Source organism: Drosophila novamexicana, unplaced genomic scaffold (assembly GCF_003285875.2).
Source record: "Drosophila novamexicana strain 15010-1031.04,08,12 unplaced genomic scaffold, DnovRS2.1 tig00004554-arrow-pilon, whole genome shotgun sequence".
Classification (NCBI taxonomy): domain Eukaryota; kingdom Metazoa; phylum Arthropoda; class Insecta; order Diptera; family Drosophilidae; genus Drosophila; species Drosophila novamexicana.
The window spans coordinates 2,400,399-2,420,166 of record NW_020825051.1 but is presented as its reverse complement, the minus strand read 5'-3'; the positions used below and the strand labels follow the sequence as shown (position 1 = coordinate 2,420,166).

General features: G+C 35.8%; 1 protein-coding gene across 2 annotated transcripts; it reads right to left on the bottom strand.

Moving 5' to 3' along the window:
• Nucleotides 1–1,837: 1,837 nt before the first annotated feature.
• Nucleotides 1,838–5,356, bottom strand: LOC115769778 (nardilysin). 2 transcript variants are annotated; one of them, XM_030714744.1, is made up of 2 exons: nt 5,297–5,356; nt 1,838–5,205 (listed from the first exon to the last, which is right to left on the bottom strand). In XM_030714744.1, exon 2 carries the CDS (start codon nt 5,161–5,163, stop codon nt 2,023–2,025), a length of 3,141 nt encoding a protein of 1,046 aa, XP_030570604.1. In that variant the 5' UTR covers nt 5,164–5,205; nt 5,297–5,356; the 3' UTR covers nt 1,838–2,022. The 2 variants fall into 2 exon arrangements, with proteins under 2 accessions (XP_030570604.1, XP_030570603.1); XM_030714743.1 differs by having other exon boundaries at nt 1,838–5,338.
• Between the last annotated feature and the right edge of the window lie 14,412 nt (nt 5,357–19,768).

Genomic DNA, 19,768 nt, shown 5'->3' with positions numbered 1-19,768 from the left:
CCAGAAGCGTTAAAATGCGCCCAAAAACCTTGACAACAATTAAATTAACACTTGTTTACATTTGCAATAATCTACTTAGATATTCATGAAATTGCAACTGATTTACAGTGCATCGATAATTCAATTGAATGCTTAATATAAATCATATTATCATCAATGCGCTTGAAAAAATGTTTCCATTATTATCAATTCATTAATTAATTTAAACAAAACACCACAACAAAAAATAAAAACGAAAAAAAAGAGTTTGCTAAAAGTTTACTTATTGTTAAGCGCCTGACAGGCGCACAGAATTTAATTACCAATAACTAAATTTATTGTTTTTTTTTTTTAATGCTTAATTCAATTACACAATATATCTTATAAATACATATATTTACATTAATGTTGGCTTAAACATTTTATGTGTTGCGTTTAAAATTTAATTTAAATACAATACAAATACAATCAATAAAATGCAGTGCATCAATTCTATGACTTCATAAAAGTTGTGTATTTTTTGGCAAACAAAAGGAACACACAAGTTTTATAAAATTAATTATAACAAGTGATATACATATACTTATATATCTATATATACTACATATATATATGTATATATATACATATATAAATATAGCTGTGCAAGAAATCATTGCGTAAATAAAACTTTATTCATTTTTCCAAAATGCATTTTGTGAACTCAATGCGATTGTGCACTTTCAGCTACTGTTAAGTAAGTAAAGATAAACACTTAAATAATAACTTTTGTTAGTTCTTTTTGTGGCATTTTAGGGCTTAAAGTTGTGGCCCATTAAAGTCAGCTCATTAAAACCAGAATCAATAGCAAAATAATGTGCTCTCATAATTATTTTATGGCAATCCCAGCCACAAGCAGCAGCATCAACAATAATAATAATGGCTACAAAACAAGGCTTATCATTAGCAAAACCGGCCGTTGCCTGATTGGTGGGCGGCACTGTTTTGGAGGCGGGGCATTTCAACTGGCATTAGCAGTTGTTGTGTTTTGTTTATTTTTAGACCCGAAACGAAATACGCAAACAATATAACGCAAAATTGCAGCAGCACAATTTGCAGATATAACCAGCAGCAGCAACAATGCCGAACAGTTGGACAGCTGCCAAGCAGCACACAGGCTGCTGGGCTCCAACACACACACACACATATATACACAGAAATATATATATTTGAGTGCGGACAGTGCCTGGCACAATATGCTTTCATAATGAAGCTCAGTGCTTAGCAACCCCAGCAGGAGCCGAATCCTTTTAAGCCAACGGCAATCATCGCGTGAACATTTCTGTTGCAATGCTTGTTATTTAACTTAAGCAACTTCTTTCAATAACATTAAAGAATGAATTAGTAAAGTGTTGTCGTAGGAATATTAAAATAAGTATATAAAATATTGGTGCGGACTCGAAACTAGGGCTGTTCCTTCAAAGTATCAATCAACATACCGCCTGCGCGCAAAAGTATGCTTTAGATTTTTTTATTTATATTTAATGCAGAGTATTGTCTAGTCTAGCATATGCTTTTGTTTGTCATTTACCCTATACATTTATAATTACTAACTTTTATTTCCTATACAGCATCACAGTTGGTTTTGCTGCTGGTGATGAAAGCAACAGCAGGCACAATATGTGCCAGCAACAGTTGCCATGGCAATGCGCACACGGCCAGACATCGCCTTCAACTAAACTTATACGGCTGACTGTAATTTGTTTACTACAGCAAAAAGTTGCTCCTTAGACCCTGCCCCGTTCCGTCACAACATTAAATCTTGATTGATCTAACGTTGCATTTCAAGAAAACCCATACTTAATTGTATTACAAATTTATTGGATTTTCAGATTCAAAACGTAAGACACTTATTTTTACATTGCTAGTAGATCTACCAATACATATTCCTAAAAATTCTTGGCTCTTTCCCATTAGCAACACGTTGCCTGAGGCTGAGGCTCGTCCGCGACGACTTTTAACAGTTGTTTGTACAAGAACAACATATATTTATATAGCTGGCTCTTACGACTTGTCGAGCTTCGGATTGCTAGTGATGAACGGATAGACGAGCAGATCCTTCTTAAAAGCAGCTATATCCGTTATGTGGGAGGGATCATTGCTTACGCCAATGAACTCTAGTCTGATGCGATCGCCAATCTGTTCAAACAGCAACTGCTCCTCGGATATGTTGCGCTGCACCTCATCGAGCAGCATGGCCAGCGAACCGGTTCGTCTGCCCAGGCCACTCACAGAGCTTTGCCTGGCGGCAACGGCATCGGAAATAGATTGGGTTGTCGAATGCCTGGTCACGGTAGAAGCGCCAATCACCTGAACAGAGAGTTTACGTAGATGGAACTTGTCGTAGTCTAAAAGAAATGTGACCACATCATCCTTTGTGAGGCTGTTCAGTGTTTGTATTTGCATGTCAGTACGGTTGAAAAAATAGTCCATGCTAACTATTTCGCTCCAGTTGCGCATTACCTCATCGTCCAGGCTGTAATCGGCCAGTTTCTTGCCATTGATGAGCGTTTCCCGCACCTCATCGAACTCCTGATCTGTAAGCTGAGCGACAAGCTCCGGCATGCGGCTGCGAAACGCTTCCAGGCGCGCCTCCACATGCTCGGCGGTGTGCTTGTTCTCTTGAGTGTTTATATTCAGTATATAGGCAAGAATGCCATAGCCAATGCGCTGGTAGACGCCCAGACTGTAGCCGAGCTGTTCCTTCGTGCGCAGCTGATTAAAGAACGGTTCCTCCACAACCAGATCGACCAGATCCATAAGGCATTCCATTTTTAGAGTGCATGGTCCAATTTGATAATAGTTGCTCACAATGGTATTGGGATCATCCTCATTAAGGGTTTTTACGCGCAGAAAATGCTCGCCCAGCGGCAGCTGAACCAATCGATTGTGCTGAGCCACTAAGTTGTCCACTTTTTCGCTTTGGTAGTTGCTGTGCACCTTCTGCATGATGTCGCGCGCCTGTTGCTCTGTGAAGTTGCCTTGGATCAGGCCCTGAACATACATCTTCTTGTAGAAGTTATCCTTGAAGTTCTGTATGTCATCCACGGTGATGGTTTCCAAGGCATGGTACTTTTGCAGCAGGGTGAAGCGCATGTGCTCAAGTACAGTAAGACGCAGATCAAGATTGAGGGATCTGCCAGTAATTAACGCATTGAAAATTTGTCGCTTCTTTAGCTCCTTGAAGGACATCACCTGAGCTGGATCTATTGTTACCGATTGCATCACATTCATAACGATCTCCAGCAGCAATGGTAGCTTCTGATTGTAGCCACTGACGCGCAGCACCAAGCCCTTATCCGCCGTATCCAGGCCATAGGTCAAACCTGCGACCAGCGCCGGATATAATTGTTCGGCGATGCTGAATTCCACCAAATAGGTGTACAGCACCGCCGACATGTAATCGTGTGGACTTCTGCGCATTATAGGCGTTATAAAGTATAGATTTACGAAGCCATCAGGCAGCAGGAAGGTATCATCTGGCCGAAACCAGAGCTCGCATAAATCATTTTTGATAAGAGCCTTGGGGCGACGTGGCACATGCGGCTTGCCCGCCTCTATCCAATGCACGGTGAAATCTGTGGTTATAAACTGATTCTGCTCAGGCATTTTTAACTCCGGATGCGGCTCGGGTTTTGACCACATGGCCTGCCATTTAGCGGGCATATCGATGGTTGTGTAGTGTGTGCCAAACCAAGGTTCGACCTGATCATAAATGAGATGCTCGTATGGTATATGTGAGGATATCATGATATTAAATCGAAACTCGTTTAGGTGCTGCTTGAGCATCGACATCGCCGCGTCATCGTACTCAAAATAGAGCTGTGTGCCGGTGAGCACATCTTTGGGCGGCAGAAATCTCAGTGCCTCTACTATGCTTTGCACATTGTCCATGGAGGGCAGTTCGATCTGAAAGCGGAAATTGGTGGCTGCGATTTGCTGCATTTCCTTGTAGGTGGAATGCAGCGTGTTGCACTCGTTAAGCATGCGTATCCAGGCGAAGGTGGCGGCCATTACCTCATCCAGATGCTCGAAGCCTTCGTCTGTTAAGTAAATGGACATCGTGAAGAGGGAGTAAATTGAATTCGTCTCAAAGCTGCTTCCTCCGACGCCGGCTATGACACTCATACACCACAGCCGGCGGCGCAAGTAGGAGCATAAGCTGCCGACACCTTCGTAACCCAGCAGCTGCGAGAGGAAGGCATCCGGCTTGCATCTGTAGAACTGGCGCATGGCGGGCAGCACCCAGGTGATTTCTACCTTACACACATCCTCTACAGGCTGCACTAGCAGCAGCTGGCGAAAAAACTGCTCTCGAAACGCCTCCCTGTAGTTGAACCTGGAGACATCCAGCGGCGACTGCTCGCTTTTGGGTATGGTCGAACAATGACGCACAAGCAGCTCTTCCAGCTCGTCCAGCGATAGCTGCGCCTGCAGGCAAACCGTCATGCGATTGGCTCCATAATGATTGCGTCGAAAAGCATGCAGAGTTTTATGCAGGTCATCATCATCGACATTCTCTTGCAGGGACTTGAGATTGCCCCAGCTGAAAGTTGCATGTGGATAACCATCGCTCGCCATGCTGGCCAAGATCTGATCTCTTCGCACCTCATCGATCATGTGGGTCTGCTCGAACTCGGACTGCAGTGCGGAGCGTTCGCGTGCCATTGCATCGATGGACATAAGTGGCTCTTTCATCAGATGCATAAACATGTCCAGTGTCTTGTCTAGATGCTGCTCCTCTACTTCAAAATAGAAGCACGTGTCCTCGTTTTCTGTATGCGCATTGCTGAAGCCCCCGCTTTTCGTTACAAATGAATCAAAGGCATTTTCAATTGGATATTTTTCCGAGCCCATAAATATCATGTGCTCCAAAAAATGCGCCAGTCCCTGATACTGAGGTGGTTCGTAGAAGGAGCCTACGCTCATCAAAACCGCACAGGCCGCCAACTTGCCTTGGTAGTGTTCCAGCGAAGAATCGGAGGTACCACTTTTAGACGACGCTGACTTCGCCACTGACGTATGCGAAGATGTATTCGATTCGCCCATGCCGGGGTCCGAAATAAGCATGGCACGCGTGCCATTCGCCAGGCTCAAGGCACGATAGATCTTCCGATCCCCCTCGGACTTGTCGGGTAAGTCCATTTGGGTGACGTTAGTGCTTTTTGAATGCCAAAACCTCACCTTCTGCAATTGTTTTAAGAAGTGGCGTATGTCAATACGTTGCTTAAAAGGCATCCTTAGCAACATAACACTTCTGTTAACAATATGATTTTACCTTTGGCAGTCCACAAAGAAGCTAACTGCCGCATTGCCTAATAAATTATGAGCCACTTGACAGCAATTTCCATGCGCATTATTCCGAATTAATTATGATGTCAAATAAAGCATTAAGAGCCAGTTGACAAACCTCTACACCAACTCTCTGCAGCACCTCACTCAAGTTCAGGACAATAGCTACAGGCAGGGCGGCCGCTTTTTGGCGTGAAAATTCAATTAACTTTGCTGTAAGCCAAAAAAAATATAAAAAAATGTATTTTGCAGCTCTGCATTTGCAGCCCAGCCGCTGCTATGCCCAACTATTTACAGTCAGCAATCAACAAAATTTCGCCAGGCTTGTCGCCAGGCTTAAACGCAGTCTAGCAGCAATGCTTAGGCTAAGGACACACTTGTCCTGCCTTGCAAATTGTACTAATTAAGCTCTGGCAGCCTCGCGGCAGCTAAAAGGCCAAATTAAAATTGTAATGAAGCGCTGTTTCTTTTTGTTTTCTCTATTACAGCTAACACCCAGACAGAGAGTCCAGTGTAGGACAAGGACATGTAGATATTACGCTATTTAGTTAACAAAGCATTTAAGCATATATCTGAGCAGGGCTATCATCGAGAAGGGGTTTAATCAGTGCTTAACTGAATTCGCCATTTGCTAAACTTAATCAAGTTCAAGCAAATTTATTCCGTTTTACTTAAGTATCTCAATTTGAATTTTACCTAATAAACCTTCTGATTTATAATATCTAACAAGACGCCTTAAAACCTGGTTCTGCATTGTATTAAAGCCGTTTAGTACTGCTTCTGTCTCCCTATCATTGCCTTTCATTAGGGAATCTTTCTTTATGGGATTTATGAATTGCAGTTGTTGGTTTGTTGCCATTGAGAGTCTTCAAAGGATTAGACACCTCGCACCGCTTCCCTTGGCTGGGGCTGAACTAATTGAGTGTCATGGCAAATGCAAAATTAGCTTAAGCCTTTAGTCGTACGAACCTCGGGCAAATGGCAGCCGTTTGACCATTTGTGCACTGAACTCGACGACAGTTTCAATTGCATTTGCCATGGCTGACAGCTTAATAGAATTTTAATCCAATTTGATGACAGGCAATTAGCAACCAATACCAGTTGCCAATGCAATCGAAATTCTGATAAATTTTCTGAGAAAAAGTAAATATGGAGAATTGTATTTCTGTGTGTGCGTTGTGGTAGTAGTAGTCGTAGTACTCCTAAGAGAGTAAACATGCCAACTGCTGTTAGTGGTATATAAAAGCAAGAAACTGAAGTATGATTTGCGGGGATGACACACTCACACTTAGTCAGTACGAAGCCGAACAGATATTACCGGTGTCTATTAGAGTTAAACGTCGTTGATTATTGTCCATACAATTTAATTAACTGACAACATATATTTACTTAAATATATATATACTTAAAGTAGAAGTAGACTACACAAATTATAGCTATATAGAGATGGAAAAAAATCCACAGTCCCAGTCTATTTACCAGTCGTCTAAAAGGAATCAAAATGGATGGGACTTCAATCAGAGCTCGACACCGCCAGCGCCCACTGGCACTGATCTCGCCCAGCAGTACTCTCGGCTGCAAGTCGTTGTTTCGTTTCTCCAATGACTTCTCGGAGTGCGAGAAGCTTCATGAAGCACCAACAACAGTGGGATGGAAATTTTAACCTGGAGGCGGCGCCCAGTTCGACGCCCCCCATAACCCAGAGCCAACGTTTCGTTGGTAAAGTCAAGGTTTCACAGTTCGCTGATGCCGCTTTCGAGGATGACTTCTTCAACTTTATATGAAGTACCATCGATTGATTTAAAAGAATGCAAATCTTAATTTTGACCCAAATCGATGAAAAAAGCAAGGAATTAAATTACGTTTTTTCGCAAAATCAGGGTCGGTCCGAAACTCAAAACTTTTTCGATGATTTTTTTTAAATATCTCGGGTAAATATCGTTTGATTGTAATATTTATGTTATACCCTTTTGAATTTGTACGGATTTCTGATTTCAATTTGCATATAAGCAAATTTAAAATTGTTGGGCTAAAAATTGTTGTGGACCCAAAATAATTATGTTTGTGAAGTCAATCTTTTCTGATGATTTTTTGGTATATCTCAGCCAAATAATGTCCGATTTTGTAATTTTATACCATTTTGGACCCGTAGGGATCAGTACTATCGATTGGCATTAAAAGAATGCAAATCTTAATTTTGACCCAAATCGATGAAAAAAGCAAGGGGTTACATCACGTTTTTTCGCAAAATCAGGGTCGGTCCGAAATTCTAAACTTGTTCGATGATTTTTTTTAAATATCTCTGGTAAATATCGTTTGATTGTAATATTTATGTTATACCCTTTTGAATTTGTACGGATTTCTAATTTCAATTTGCATATAAGCAAATTTAAAATTGTTGGGCTAAAAATTGTTGTGGACCCAAAATCGTTACGTTTGTGAAGTCAATCTTTTCTGATGATTTTTTGGTATATCTCAGCCAAGTAATGTCCGATTTTGTAATTTTATACCATTTTGGACCCGTAGGGATCAGTACTATCGATTGGCATTAAAAGAATGCAAATCTTAATTTTGACCCAAATCGATGAAAAAAGCAAGGGGTTACATCACGTTTTTTCGCAAAATCAGGGTCGGTCTGAAATTCTAAACTTTTTCGATGATTTTTTTTAATATCTCGGGTAAATATCGTTTGATTTTAATATGTTATACCTTTTTGAAATTGTACGGATTCCTACTTTCAATTTGCATATAGGCAAATTTAAAATTGTTGGGCTAACAATTGTTGTGGACCCAAAATCGTTACGTTTGTGAAGTCAATCTTTTCTGATGATTTTTTGGTATATCTCAGCCAAATAATGTCCGATTTTGTAATTTTATACCATTTTGGACCCGTAGGGATCAGTACTATCGATTGGCATTAAAAGAATGCAAACCTTAATTTTGACCCAAATCGATGAAAAAAGCAAGGGGTTACATCACGTTTTTTCGCAAAATCAGGGTCGGTCTGAAATTCAAAACTTTTTCGATGATTTTTTTTGAATATCTCGGGTAAATATCGTTTGATTGTAATATCTTATACCTTTTTGAATTTGTACGGATTCCCACTTTCAATTTGCATATAAGCAAATTTAAAATTGTTGGGCTAAAAATTGTTGTGGACCCAAAATCGTTATGTTTGTGAAGTCAATCTTTTCTGATGATTTTTTGGTATATCTCAGCGAAATAATGTCCGATTTTGTAATTTTATACCATTTTGGACCCGTAGGGATCAGTACTATCGATTGGCATTAAAAGAATGCAAATCTTAATTTTGACCCAAATCGATGAAAAAAGCAAGGGGTTACATCACGTTTTTTCGCAAAATCAGGGTCGGTCCGAAATTCTAAACTTGTTCGATGATTTTTTTTAAATATCTCTGGTAAATATCGTTTGATTTTAATATGTTATACCTTTTTGAATTTGTACGGATTCCTACTTTCAATTTGCATATAAGCAAATTTAAAATTGTTGGGCTAAAAATTGTTGTGGACCCAAAATCGTTATGTTTGTGAAGTCAATCTTTTCTGATGATTTTTTGGTATATCTCAGCGAAATAATGTCCGATTTTGTAATTTTATACCATTTTGGACCCGTAGGGATCAGTACTATCGATTGGCATTAAAAGAATGCAAATCTTAATTTTGACCCAAATCGATGAAAAAAGCAAGGGGTTACATCACGTTTTTTCGCAAAATCAGGGTCGGTCCGAAATTCAAAACTTTTTCAATGATTTTTTTTTTAATATCTCGGGTAAATATCGTTTGATTGTAATATCTTATACCTTTTTGAATTTGTACGGATTCCTACTTTCAATTTGCATATAAGCAAATTTAAAATTGTTGGGCTAAAAATTGTTGTGGACCCAAAATCGTTACGTTTGTGAAGTCAATCTTTTCTGATGATTTTTTGGTATATCTCAGCCAAATAATGTCCGATTTTGTAATTTTATACCATTTTGGACCCGTAGGGATCAGTACTATCGATTGGCATTAAAAGAATGCAAATCTTAATTTTGACCCAAATCGATGAAAAAAGCAAGGGGTTACATCACGTTTTTTCGCAAAATCAGGGTCGGTCTGAAATTCAAAACTTTTTCGATGATTTTTTTTGAATATCTCGGGTAAATATCGTTTGATTGTAATATCTTATACCTTTTTGAATTTGTACGGATTCCCACTTTCAATTTGCATATAAGCAAATTTAAAATTGTTGGGCTAAAAATTGTTGTGGACCCAAAATCGTTATGTTTGTGAAGTCAATCTTTTCTGATGATTTTTTGGTATATCTCAGCGAAATAATGTCCGATTTTGTAATTTTATACCATTTTGGACCCGTAGGGATCAGTACTATCGATTGGCATTAAAAGAATGCAAATCTTAATTTTGACCCAAATCGATGAAAAAAGCAAGGGGTTACATCACGTTTTTTCGCAAAATCAGGGTCGGTCCGAAATTCTAAACTTTTTCGATGATTTTTTTTTAATATCTCGGGTAAATATCGTTTGATTTTAATATGTTATACCTTTTTGAAATTGTACGGATTCCTACTTTCAATTTGCATATAGGCAAATTTAAAATTGTTGGGCTAACAATTGTTGTGGACCCAAAATCGTTACGTTTGTGAAGTCAATCTTTTCTGATGATTTTTTGGTATATCTCAGCGAAATAATGTCCGATTTTGTAATTTTATACCATTTTGGACCCGTAGGGATCAGTACTATCGATTGGCATCAAAAGAATCCAAATCTTAATTTTGACCCAAATCGATGAAAAAAGCAAGGGTTACATCACGTTTTTTCGCAAAATCAGGGTCGGTCCGAAATTCAAAACTTTTTCGATGATTTTTTTTGAATATCTCGGGTAAATATCGTTTGATTGTAATATCTTATACCTTTTTGAATTTGTACGGATTCCTACTTTCAATTTGCATATAAGCAAATTTAAAATTGTTGGGCTAAAAATTGTTGTGGACCCAAAATCGTTACGTTTGTGAAGTCAATCTTTTCTGATGATTTTTTGGTATATCTCAGCCAAATAATGTCCGATTTTGTAATTTTATACCATTTTGGACCCGTAGGGATCAGTACTATCGATTGGCATTAAAAGAATGCAAATCTTAATTTTGACCCAAATCGATGAAAAAAGCAAGGGGTTACATCACGTTTTTTCGCAAAATCAGGGTCGGTCCGAAATTCTAAACTTTTTCGATGATTTTTTTTTAATATCTCGGGTAAATATCGTTTGATTTTAATATGTTATACCTTTTTGAATTTGTACGGATTCCTACTTTCAATTTGCATATAAGCAAATTTAAAATTGTTGGGCTAAAAATTGTTGTGGACCCAAAATCGTTATGTTTGTGAAGTCAATCTTTTCTGATGATTTTTTGGTATATCTCAGCGAAATAATGTCCGATTTTGTAATTTTATACCATTTTGGACCCGTAGGGATCAGTACTATCAATTGGCATTAAAAGAATGCAAATCTTAATTTTGACCCAAATCGATGAAAAAAGCAAGGGGTTACATCACGTTTTTTCGCAAAATCAGGGTCGGTCTGAAATTCTAAACTTTTTCGATGATTTTTTTTAATATCTCGGGTAAATATCGTTTGATTGTAATATTTATGTTATACCCTTTTGAATTTGTACGGATTTCTAATTTCAATTTGCATATAAGCAAATTTAAAATTGTTGGGCTAACAATTGTTGTGGACCCAAAATCGTTACGTTTGTGAAGTCAATCTTTTCTGATGATATTTTGGTATATCTCAGCGAAATAATGTCCGATTTTGTAATTTTATACCATTTTGGACCCGTAGGGATCAGTACTATCGATTGGCATTAAAAGAATGCAAATCTTAATTTTGACCCAAATCGATGAAAAAAGCAAGGGGTTACATCACGTTTTTTCGCAAAATCAGGGTCGGTCCGAAATTCAAAACTTTTTCAAAGGTTTTTTTTTTAATATCTCGGGTAAATATCGTTTGATTGTAATATCTTATACCTTTTTGAATTTGTACGGATTCCTACTTTCAATTTGCATATAAGCAAATTTAAAATTGTTGGGCTAAAAATTGTTGTGGACCCAAAATCGTTACGTTTGTGAAGTCAATCTTTTCTGATGATTTTTTGGTATATCTCAGCCAAATAATGTCCGATTTTGTAATTTTATACCATTTTGGACCCGTAGGGATCAGTACTATCGATTGGCATTAAAAGAATGCAAATCTTAATTTTGACCCAAATTGATGAAAAAAGCAAGGGGTTACATCACGTTTTTTCGCTAAATCAGGGTCGGTCTGAAATTCTAAACTTTTTCGATGATTTTTTTTAATATCTCGGGTAAATATCGTTTGAGTTTAATATGTTATACCTTTTTGAAATTGTACGGATTCCTACTTTCAATTTGCATTTAGGCAAATTTAAAATTGTTGGGCTAACAATTGTTGTGGACCCAAAATCGTTACGTTTGTGAAGTCAATCTTTTCTGATGATTTTTTGGTATATCTCAGCCAAATAATGTCCGATTTTGTAATTTTATACCATTTTGGACCTGTAGGGATCAGTACTATCGATTGGCATTAAAAGAATGCAAATCTTAATTTTGACCCAAATCGATGAAAAAAGCAAGGGGTTACATCAAGTTTTTTCGCAAAATCAGGGTCGGTCCGAAATTCTAAACTTTTTCGATGATTTTTTTTAAATATCTCGGGTAAATATCGTTTGATTGTAATATTTATGTTATACCCTTTTGAATTTGTACGGATTTCTAATTTCAATTTGCATATAAGCAAATTTAAAATTGTTGGGCTAAAAATTATTGTGGACCCAAAATCGTTACGTTTGTGAAGTCAATCTTTTCTGATGATTTTTTGGTATATCTCAGCCAAATAATGTCCGATTTTGTAATTTTATACCATTTTGGACCCGTAGGGATCAGTACTATCGATTGGCATAAAAAGAATGCAAATCTTAATTTTGACCCAAATCGATGAAAAAAGCAAGGGGTTACATCACGTTTTTTCGCAAAATCAGGGTCGGTCCGGAATTCAAAACTTTTTCGATGATTTTTTTTTAATATCTCGGGTAAATATCGTTTGATTTTAATATGTTATACCTTTTTGAAATTGTACGGATTCCTACTTTCAATTTGCATATAAGCAAATTTAAAATTGTTGGGCTAACAATTGTTGTGGACCCAAAATCGTTACGTTTGTGAAGTCAATCTTTTCTGATGATTTTTTGGTATATCTCAGCCAAATAATGTCCGATTTTGTAATTTTATACCATTTTGGACCCGTAGGGATCAGTACTATCGATTGGCATTAAAAGAATGCAAATCTTAATTTTGACCCAAATCGATGAAAAAAGCAAGGGGTTACATCACGTTTTTTCGCAAAATCAGGGTCGGTCTGAAATTCTAAACTTTTTCGATGATTTTTTTTAATATCTCGGGTAAATATCGTTTGATTGTAATATTTATGTTATACCCTTTTGAATTTGTACGGATTTCTAATTTCAATTTGCATATAAGCAAATTTAAAATTGTTGGGCTAACAATTGTTGTGGACCCAAAATCGTTACGTTTGTGAAGTCAATCTTTTCTGATGATTTTTTGGTATATCTCAGCCAAATAATGTCCGATTTTGTAATTTTATACCATTTTGGACCCGTAGGGATCAGTACTATCGATTGGCATTAAAAGAATGCAAATCTTAATTTTGACCCAAATCGATGAAAAAAGCAAGGGGTTACATCACGATTTTTCGCAAAATCAGGGTCGGTCCGAAATTCTAAACTTTTTCGATGATTTTTTTGAAATATCTCGGGTAAATATCGTTTGATTTTAATATGTTATACCTTTTTGAAATTGTACGGATTCCTACTTTCAATTTGCATATAAGCAAATTTAAAATTGTTGTCCTAAAAATTGTTGTGGACCCAAAATCGTTACGTTTGTGAAGTCAATCTTTTCTGATGATTTTTTGGTATATCTCAGCGAAATAATGTCCGATTTTGTAATTTTATACCATTTTGGACCCGTAGGGATCAGTACTATCGATTGGCATCAAAAGAATGCAAATCTTAATTTTGACCCAAATCGATGAAAAAAGCAAGGGGTTACATCACGTTTTTTCGCAAAATCAGGGTCGGTCCGAAATTCTAAACTTTTTCAAAGGTTTTTTTTTTAATATCTCGGGTAAATATCGTTTGATTGTAATATCTTATACCTTTTTGAATTTGTACGGATTCCTACTTTCAATTTGCATATAAGCAAATTTAAAATTGTTGTCCTAAAAATTGTTGTGGACCCAAAATCGTTACGTTTGTGAAGTCAATCTTTTCTGATGATTTTTTGGTATATCTCAGCGAAATAATGTCCGATTTTGTAATTTTATACCATTTTGGACCCGTAGGGATCAGTACTATCGATTGGCATCAAAAGAATGCAAATCTTAATTTTGACCCAAATCGATGAAAAAAGCAAGGGGTTACATCACGTTTTTTCGCAAAATCAGGGTCGGTCCGAAATTCTAAACTTTTTCGATGATTTTTTTTAATATCTCGGGTAAATATCGTTTGATTTTAATATGTTATACCTTTTTGAAATTGTACGGATTCCTACTTTCAATTTGCATTTAGGCAAATTTAAAATTGTTGGGCTAACAATTGTTGTGGACCCAAAATCGTTACGTTTGTGAAGTCAATCTTTTCTGATGATTTTTTGGTATATCTCAGCCAAATAATGTCCGATTTTGTAATTTTATACCATTTTGGACCTGTAGGGATCAGTACTATCGATTGGCATTAAAAGAATGCAAATCTTAATTTTGACCCAAATCGATGAACAAAGCAAGGGGTTACATCAAGTTTTTTCGCAAAATCAGGGTCGGTCCGAAATTCTAAACTTTTTCGATGATTTTTTTTATATATCTCGGGTAAATATCGTTTGATTGTAATATTTATGTTATACCCTTTTGAATTTGTACGGATTTCTAATTTCTATTTGCATATAAGCAAATTTAAAATTGTTGGGCTAAAAATTGTTGTGGACCCAAAATCGTTACGTTTGTGAAGTCAATCTTTTCTGATGATTTTTTGGTATATCTCAGCCAAATAATGTCCGATTTTGTAGTTTTATACCATTTTGGACCCGTAGGGATAAGTACTATCGATTGGCATTAAAAGAATGCAAATCTTAATTTTGACCCAAATCGATGAAAAATGCAAGGGGTTACATCACGTTTTTTCGCAAAATCAGGGTCGGTCTGAAATTCTAAACTTTTTCGATGATTTTTTTAATATCTCGGGTAAATATCGTTTGAGTTTAATATGTTATACCTTTTTGAAATTGTACGGATTCCTACTTTCAATTTGCATTTAGGCAAATTTAAAATTGTTGGGCTAACAATTGTTGTGGACCCAAAATCGTTACGTTTGTGAAGTCAATCTTTTCTGATGATTTTTTGGTATATCTCAGCGAAATAATGTCCGATTTTGTAATTTTATACCATTTTGGACCCGTAGGGATCAGTACTATCGATTGGCATCAAAAGAATGCAAATCTTAATTTTGACCCAAATCGATGAAAAAAGCAAGGGGTTACATCATGTTTTTTCGCAAAATCAGGGTCGGTCCGAAATTCAAAACTTTTTCAAAGGTTTTTTTTTTAATATCTCGGGTAAATATCGTTTGATTGTAATATCTTATACCTTTTTGAATTTGTACGGATTCCTACTTTCAATTTGCATATAAGCAAATTTAAAATTGTTGGGCTAAAAATTGTTGTGGACCCAAAATCGTTACGTTTGTGAAGTCAATCTTTTCTGATGATTTTTTGGTATATCTCAGCCAAATAATGTCCGATTTTGTAATTTTATACCATTTTGGACCCGTAGGGATCAGTACTATCGATTGGCATTAAAAGAATGCAAATCTTAATTTTGACCCAAATCGATGAAAAAAGCAAGGGGTTACATCACGTTTTTTCGCAAAATCAGGGTCGGTCCGAAATTCTAAACTTTTTCGATGATTTTTTTTAATATCTCGGGTAAATATCGTTTGATTTTAATATGTTATACCTTTTTGAAATTGTACGGATTCCTACTTTCAATTTACATTTAGGCAAATTTAAAATTGTTGGGCTAACAATTGTTGTGGACCCAAAATCGTTACGTTTGTGAAGTCAATCTTTTCTGATGATTTTTTGGTATATCTCAGCCAAATAATGTCCGATTTTGTAATTTTATACCATTTTGGACCTGTAGGGATCAGTACTATCGATTGGCATTAAAAGAATGCAAATCTTAATTTTGACCCAAATCGATGAAAAAAGCAAGGGGTTACATCAAGTTTTTTCGCAAAATCAGGGTCGGTCCGAAATTCTAAACTTTTTCGATGATTTTTTTTAAATATCTCGGGTAAATATCGTTTGATTGTAATATTTATGTTATACCCTTTTGAATTTGTACGGATTTCTAATTTCAATTTGCATATAAGCAAATTTAAAATTGTTGGGCTAAAAATTGTTGTGGACCCAAAATCGTTACGTTTGTGAAGTCAATCTTTTCTGATGATTTTTTGGTATATCTCAGCCAAATAATGTCCGATTTTGTAATTTTATACCATTTTGGACCCGTAGGGATAAGTACTATCGATTGGCATTAAAAGAATGCAAATCTTAATTCTGACCCAAATCGATGAAAAATGCAAGGGGTTACATCACGTTTTTTCGCAAAATCAGGGTCGGTCTGAAATTCGAAACTTTTTCGATGATTTTTTTTAATATCTCGGGTAAATATCGTTTGATTGTAATATTTATGTTATACCCTTTTGAATTTGTACGGATTTCTAATTTCAATTTGCATATAAGCAAATTTAAAATTGTTGGGCTAAAAATTGTTGTGGACCCAAAATCGTTACGTTTGTGAAGTCAATCTTTTCTGATGATTTTTTGGTATATCTCAGCCAAATAATGTCCGATTTTGTAATTTTATACCATTTTGGACCCGTAGGGATAAGTACTATCGATTGGCATTAAAAGAATGCAAATCTTAATTCTGACCCAAATCGATGAAAAATACAAGGGGTTACATCACGTTTTTTCGCAAAATCAGGGTCGGTCCGAAATTCAAAACTTTTTCAATGATTTTTTTTTAATATCTCGGGTAAATATCGTTTGATTGTAATATCTTATACCTTTTTGAATTTGTACGGATTCCTACTTTCAATTTGCATATAAGCAAATTTAAAATTGTTGGGCTAAAAATTGTTGTGGACCCAAAATCGTTACGTTTGTGAAGTCAATCTTTTCTGATGATTTTTTGGTATATCTCAGCCAAATAATGTCCGATTTTGTAATTTTATACCATTTTGGACCCGTAGGGATCAGTACTATCGATTGGCATTAAAAGAATGCAAATCTTAATTTTGACCCAAATCGATGAAAAAAGCAAGGGGTTACATCACGTTTTTTCGCAAAATCAGGGTCGGTCCGGAATTCAAAACTTTTTCGATGATTTTTTTTTAATATCTCGGGTAAATATCGTTTGATTTTAATATGTTATACCTTTTTGAAATTGTACGGATTCCTACTTTCAATTTGCATATAAGCAAATTTAAAATTGTTGGGCTAAAAATTGTTGTGGACCCAAAATCGTTACGTTTGTGAAGTCAATCTTTTCTGATGATTTTTTGGTATATCTCAGCCAAATAATGTGCGATTTTGTAATTTTATACCATTTTGGACCCGTAGGGATCAGTACTATCGATTGGCATAAAAAGAATGCAAATCTTAATTTTGACCCAAATCGATGAAAAAAGCAAGGGGTTACATCACGTTTTTTCGCAAAATCAGGGTCGGTCCGGAATTCAAAACTTTTTCGATGATTTTTTTTTTATATCTCGGGTAAATATCGTTTGATTTTAATATGTTATACCTTTTTGAAATTGTACGGATTCCTACTTTCAATTTGCATATAGGCAAATTTAAAATTGTTGGGCTAAAAATTGTTGTGGACCCAAAATCGTTACGTTTGTGAAGTCAATCTTTTCTGATGATTTTTTGGTATATCTCAGCCAAATAATGTCCGATTTTGTAATTTTATACCATTTTGGACCCGTAGGGATCAGTACTATCGATTGGCATTAAAAGAATGCAAATCTTAATTTTGACCCAAATCGATGAAAAAAGCAAGGGGTTACATCACGTTTTTTCGCAAAATCAGGGTCGGTCCGGAATTCAAAACTTTTTCGATGATTTTTTTTTAATATCTCGGGTAAATATCGTTTGATTGTAATATCTTATACCTTTTTGAATTTGTACGGATTCCTACTTTCAATTTGCATATAAGCAAATTTAAAATTGTTGGGCTAAAAATTGTTGTGGACCCAAAATCGTTATGTTTGTGAAGTCAATCTTTTCTGATGATTTTTTGGTATATTTCAGCCAAAAGTTGTCAGATTTTGTAATTTTATACCATTTTGGACCCGTAGGGATCAGTACTATCGATTGGCATTAAAAGAATGCAAATCTTAATTTTGACCCAAATCGATGAAAAAAGCAAGGGGTTACATCACGTTTTTTCGCAAAATCAGGGTCGGTCCGGAATTTAAAACTTTTTCGATGATTTTTTGGTATATCTCAGCCAAATAATGTCCGATTTTGTAATTTTATACCATTTTGGACCCGTAGGGATCAGTACTATCGATTGGCATTAAAAGAATGCAAATCTTAATTTTGACCCAAATCGATGAAAAAAGCAAGGGGTTACATCACGTTTTTTCGCAAAATCAGGGTCGGTCCGGAATTCAAAACTTTTTCGATGATTTTTTTTTAATATCTCGGGTAAATATCGTTTGATTGTAATATCTTATACCTTTTTGAAATTGTACGGATTCCTACTTTCAATTTGCATATAAGCAAATTTAAAATTGTTGGGCTAAAAATTGTTGTGGACCCAAAATCGTTACGTTTGTGAAGTCAATCTTTTCTGATGATTTTTTGGTATATCTCAGCCAAATAATGTCCGATTTTGTAATTTTATACCATTTTGGACCCGTAGGGATCAGTACTATCGATTGGCATTAAAAGAATGCAAATCTTAATTTTGACCCAAATCGATGAAAAAAGCAAGGGGTTACATCACGTTTTTTCGCAAAATCAGGGTCGGTCCGAAATTCTAAACTTTTTCGATGATTTTTTTTTAATATCTCGGGTAAATATCGTTTGATTTTAATATGTTATACCTTTTTGAAATTGTACGGATTCCTACTTTCAATTTGCATATAAGAAAATTTAAAATTGTTGGGCTAAAAATTGTTGTGGACCCAAAATCGTTATGTTTGTGAAGTCAATCTTTTCTGATGATTTTTTGGTATATCTCAGCCAAAAGTTGTCAGATTTTGTAATTTTATACCATTTTGGACCCGTAGGGATCAGTACTATCGATTGGCATTAAAAGAATGGAAATTTTAATTTTGACCCAAATCGATGAAAAAAGCAAGGGGTTACATCACGTTTTTTCGCAAAATCAGGGTCGGTCCGGAATTCAAAACTTTTTCGATGATTTTTTTTTAATATCTCGGGTAAATATCGTTTGATTGTAATGTCTTATACCTTTTTGAAATTGTACGGATTCCTACATTCAATTTGCATATAAGCACATTTAAAATTGTTGGGCTAAAAATTGTTGTGGACCCAAAATCGTTATGTTTGTGAAGTCAATCTTTTCTGATGATTTTTTGGTATATCTCAGCCAAAAGTTGTCAGATTTTGTAATTTTATACCATTTTGGACCCGTAGGGATCAGTACTATCGATTGGCATTAAAAGAATGGAAATTTTAATTTTGACCCAAATCGATGAAAAAAGCAAGGGGTTACATCACGGTTTTTCGCAAAATCAGGGTCGGTCCGAAATTCTAAGCTTTTTCGATGATTTTTTTTTAATATCTCGGGTAAATATCGTTTGATTTTAATATGTTATACCTTTTTGAAATTGTACGGATTCCTACTTTCAATTTGCATATAAGCAAATTTAAAATTGTTGGGCTAAAAATTGTTGTGGACCCAAAATCGTTATGTTTGTGAAGTCAATCTTTTCTGATGATTTTTTGGTATATCTCAGCGAAATAATGTCCGATTTTGTAATTTTATACCATTTTGGACCCGTAGGGATCAGTACTATCGATTGGCATCAAAAGAATGCAAATCTTAATTTTGACCCAAATCGATGAAAAAAGCAAGGGGTTACATCACGTTTTTTCGAAAAATCAGGGTCGGTCCGAAATTCAAAACTTTTTCGATGATTTTTTTTGAATATCTCGGGTGAATATCGTTTGATTGTAATATCTTATACCTTTTTGAATTTGTACGGATTCCTACTTTCAATTTGCATATAAGCAAATTTAAAATTGTTG

Coding starts and splice junctions, on each gene's coding strand:
- LOC115769778 (XM_030714743.1), bottom strand. CDS start 5,268: ATGTTGCTAAGGATGCCTTTTAAGCAACGTATTGACATACGCCACTTC.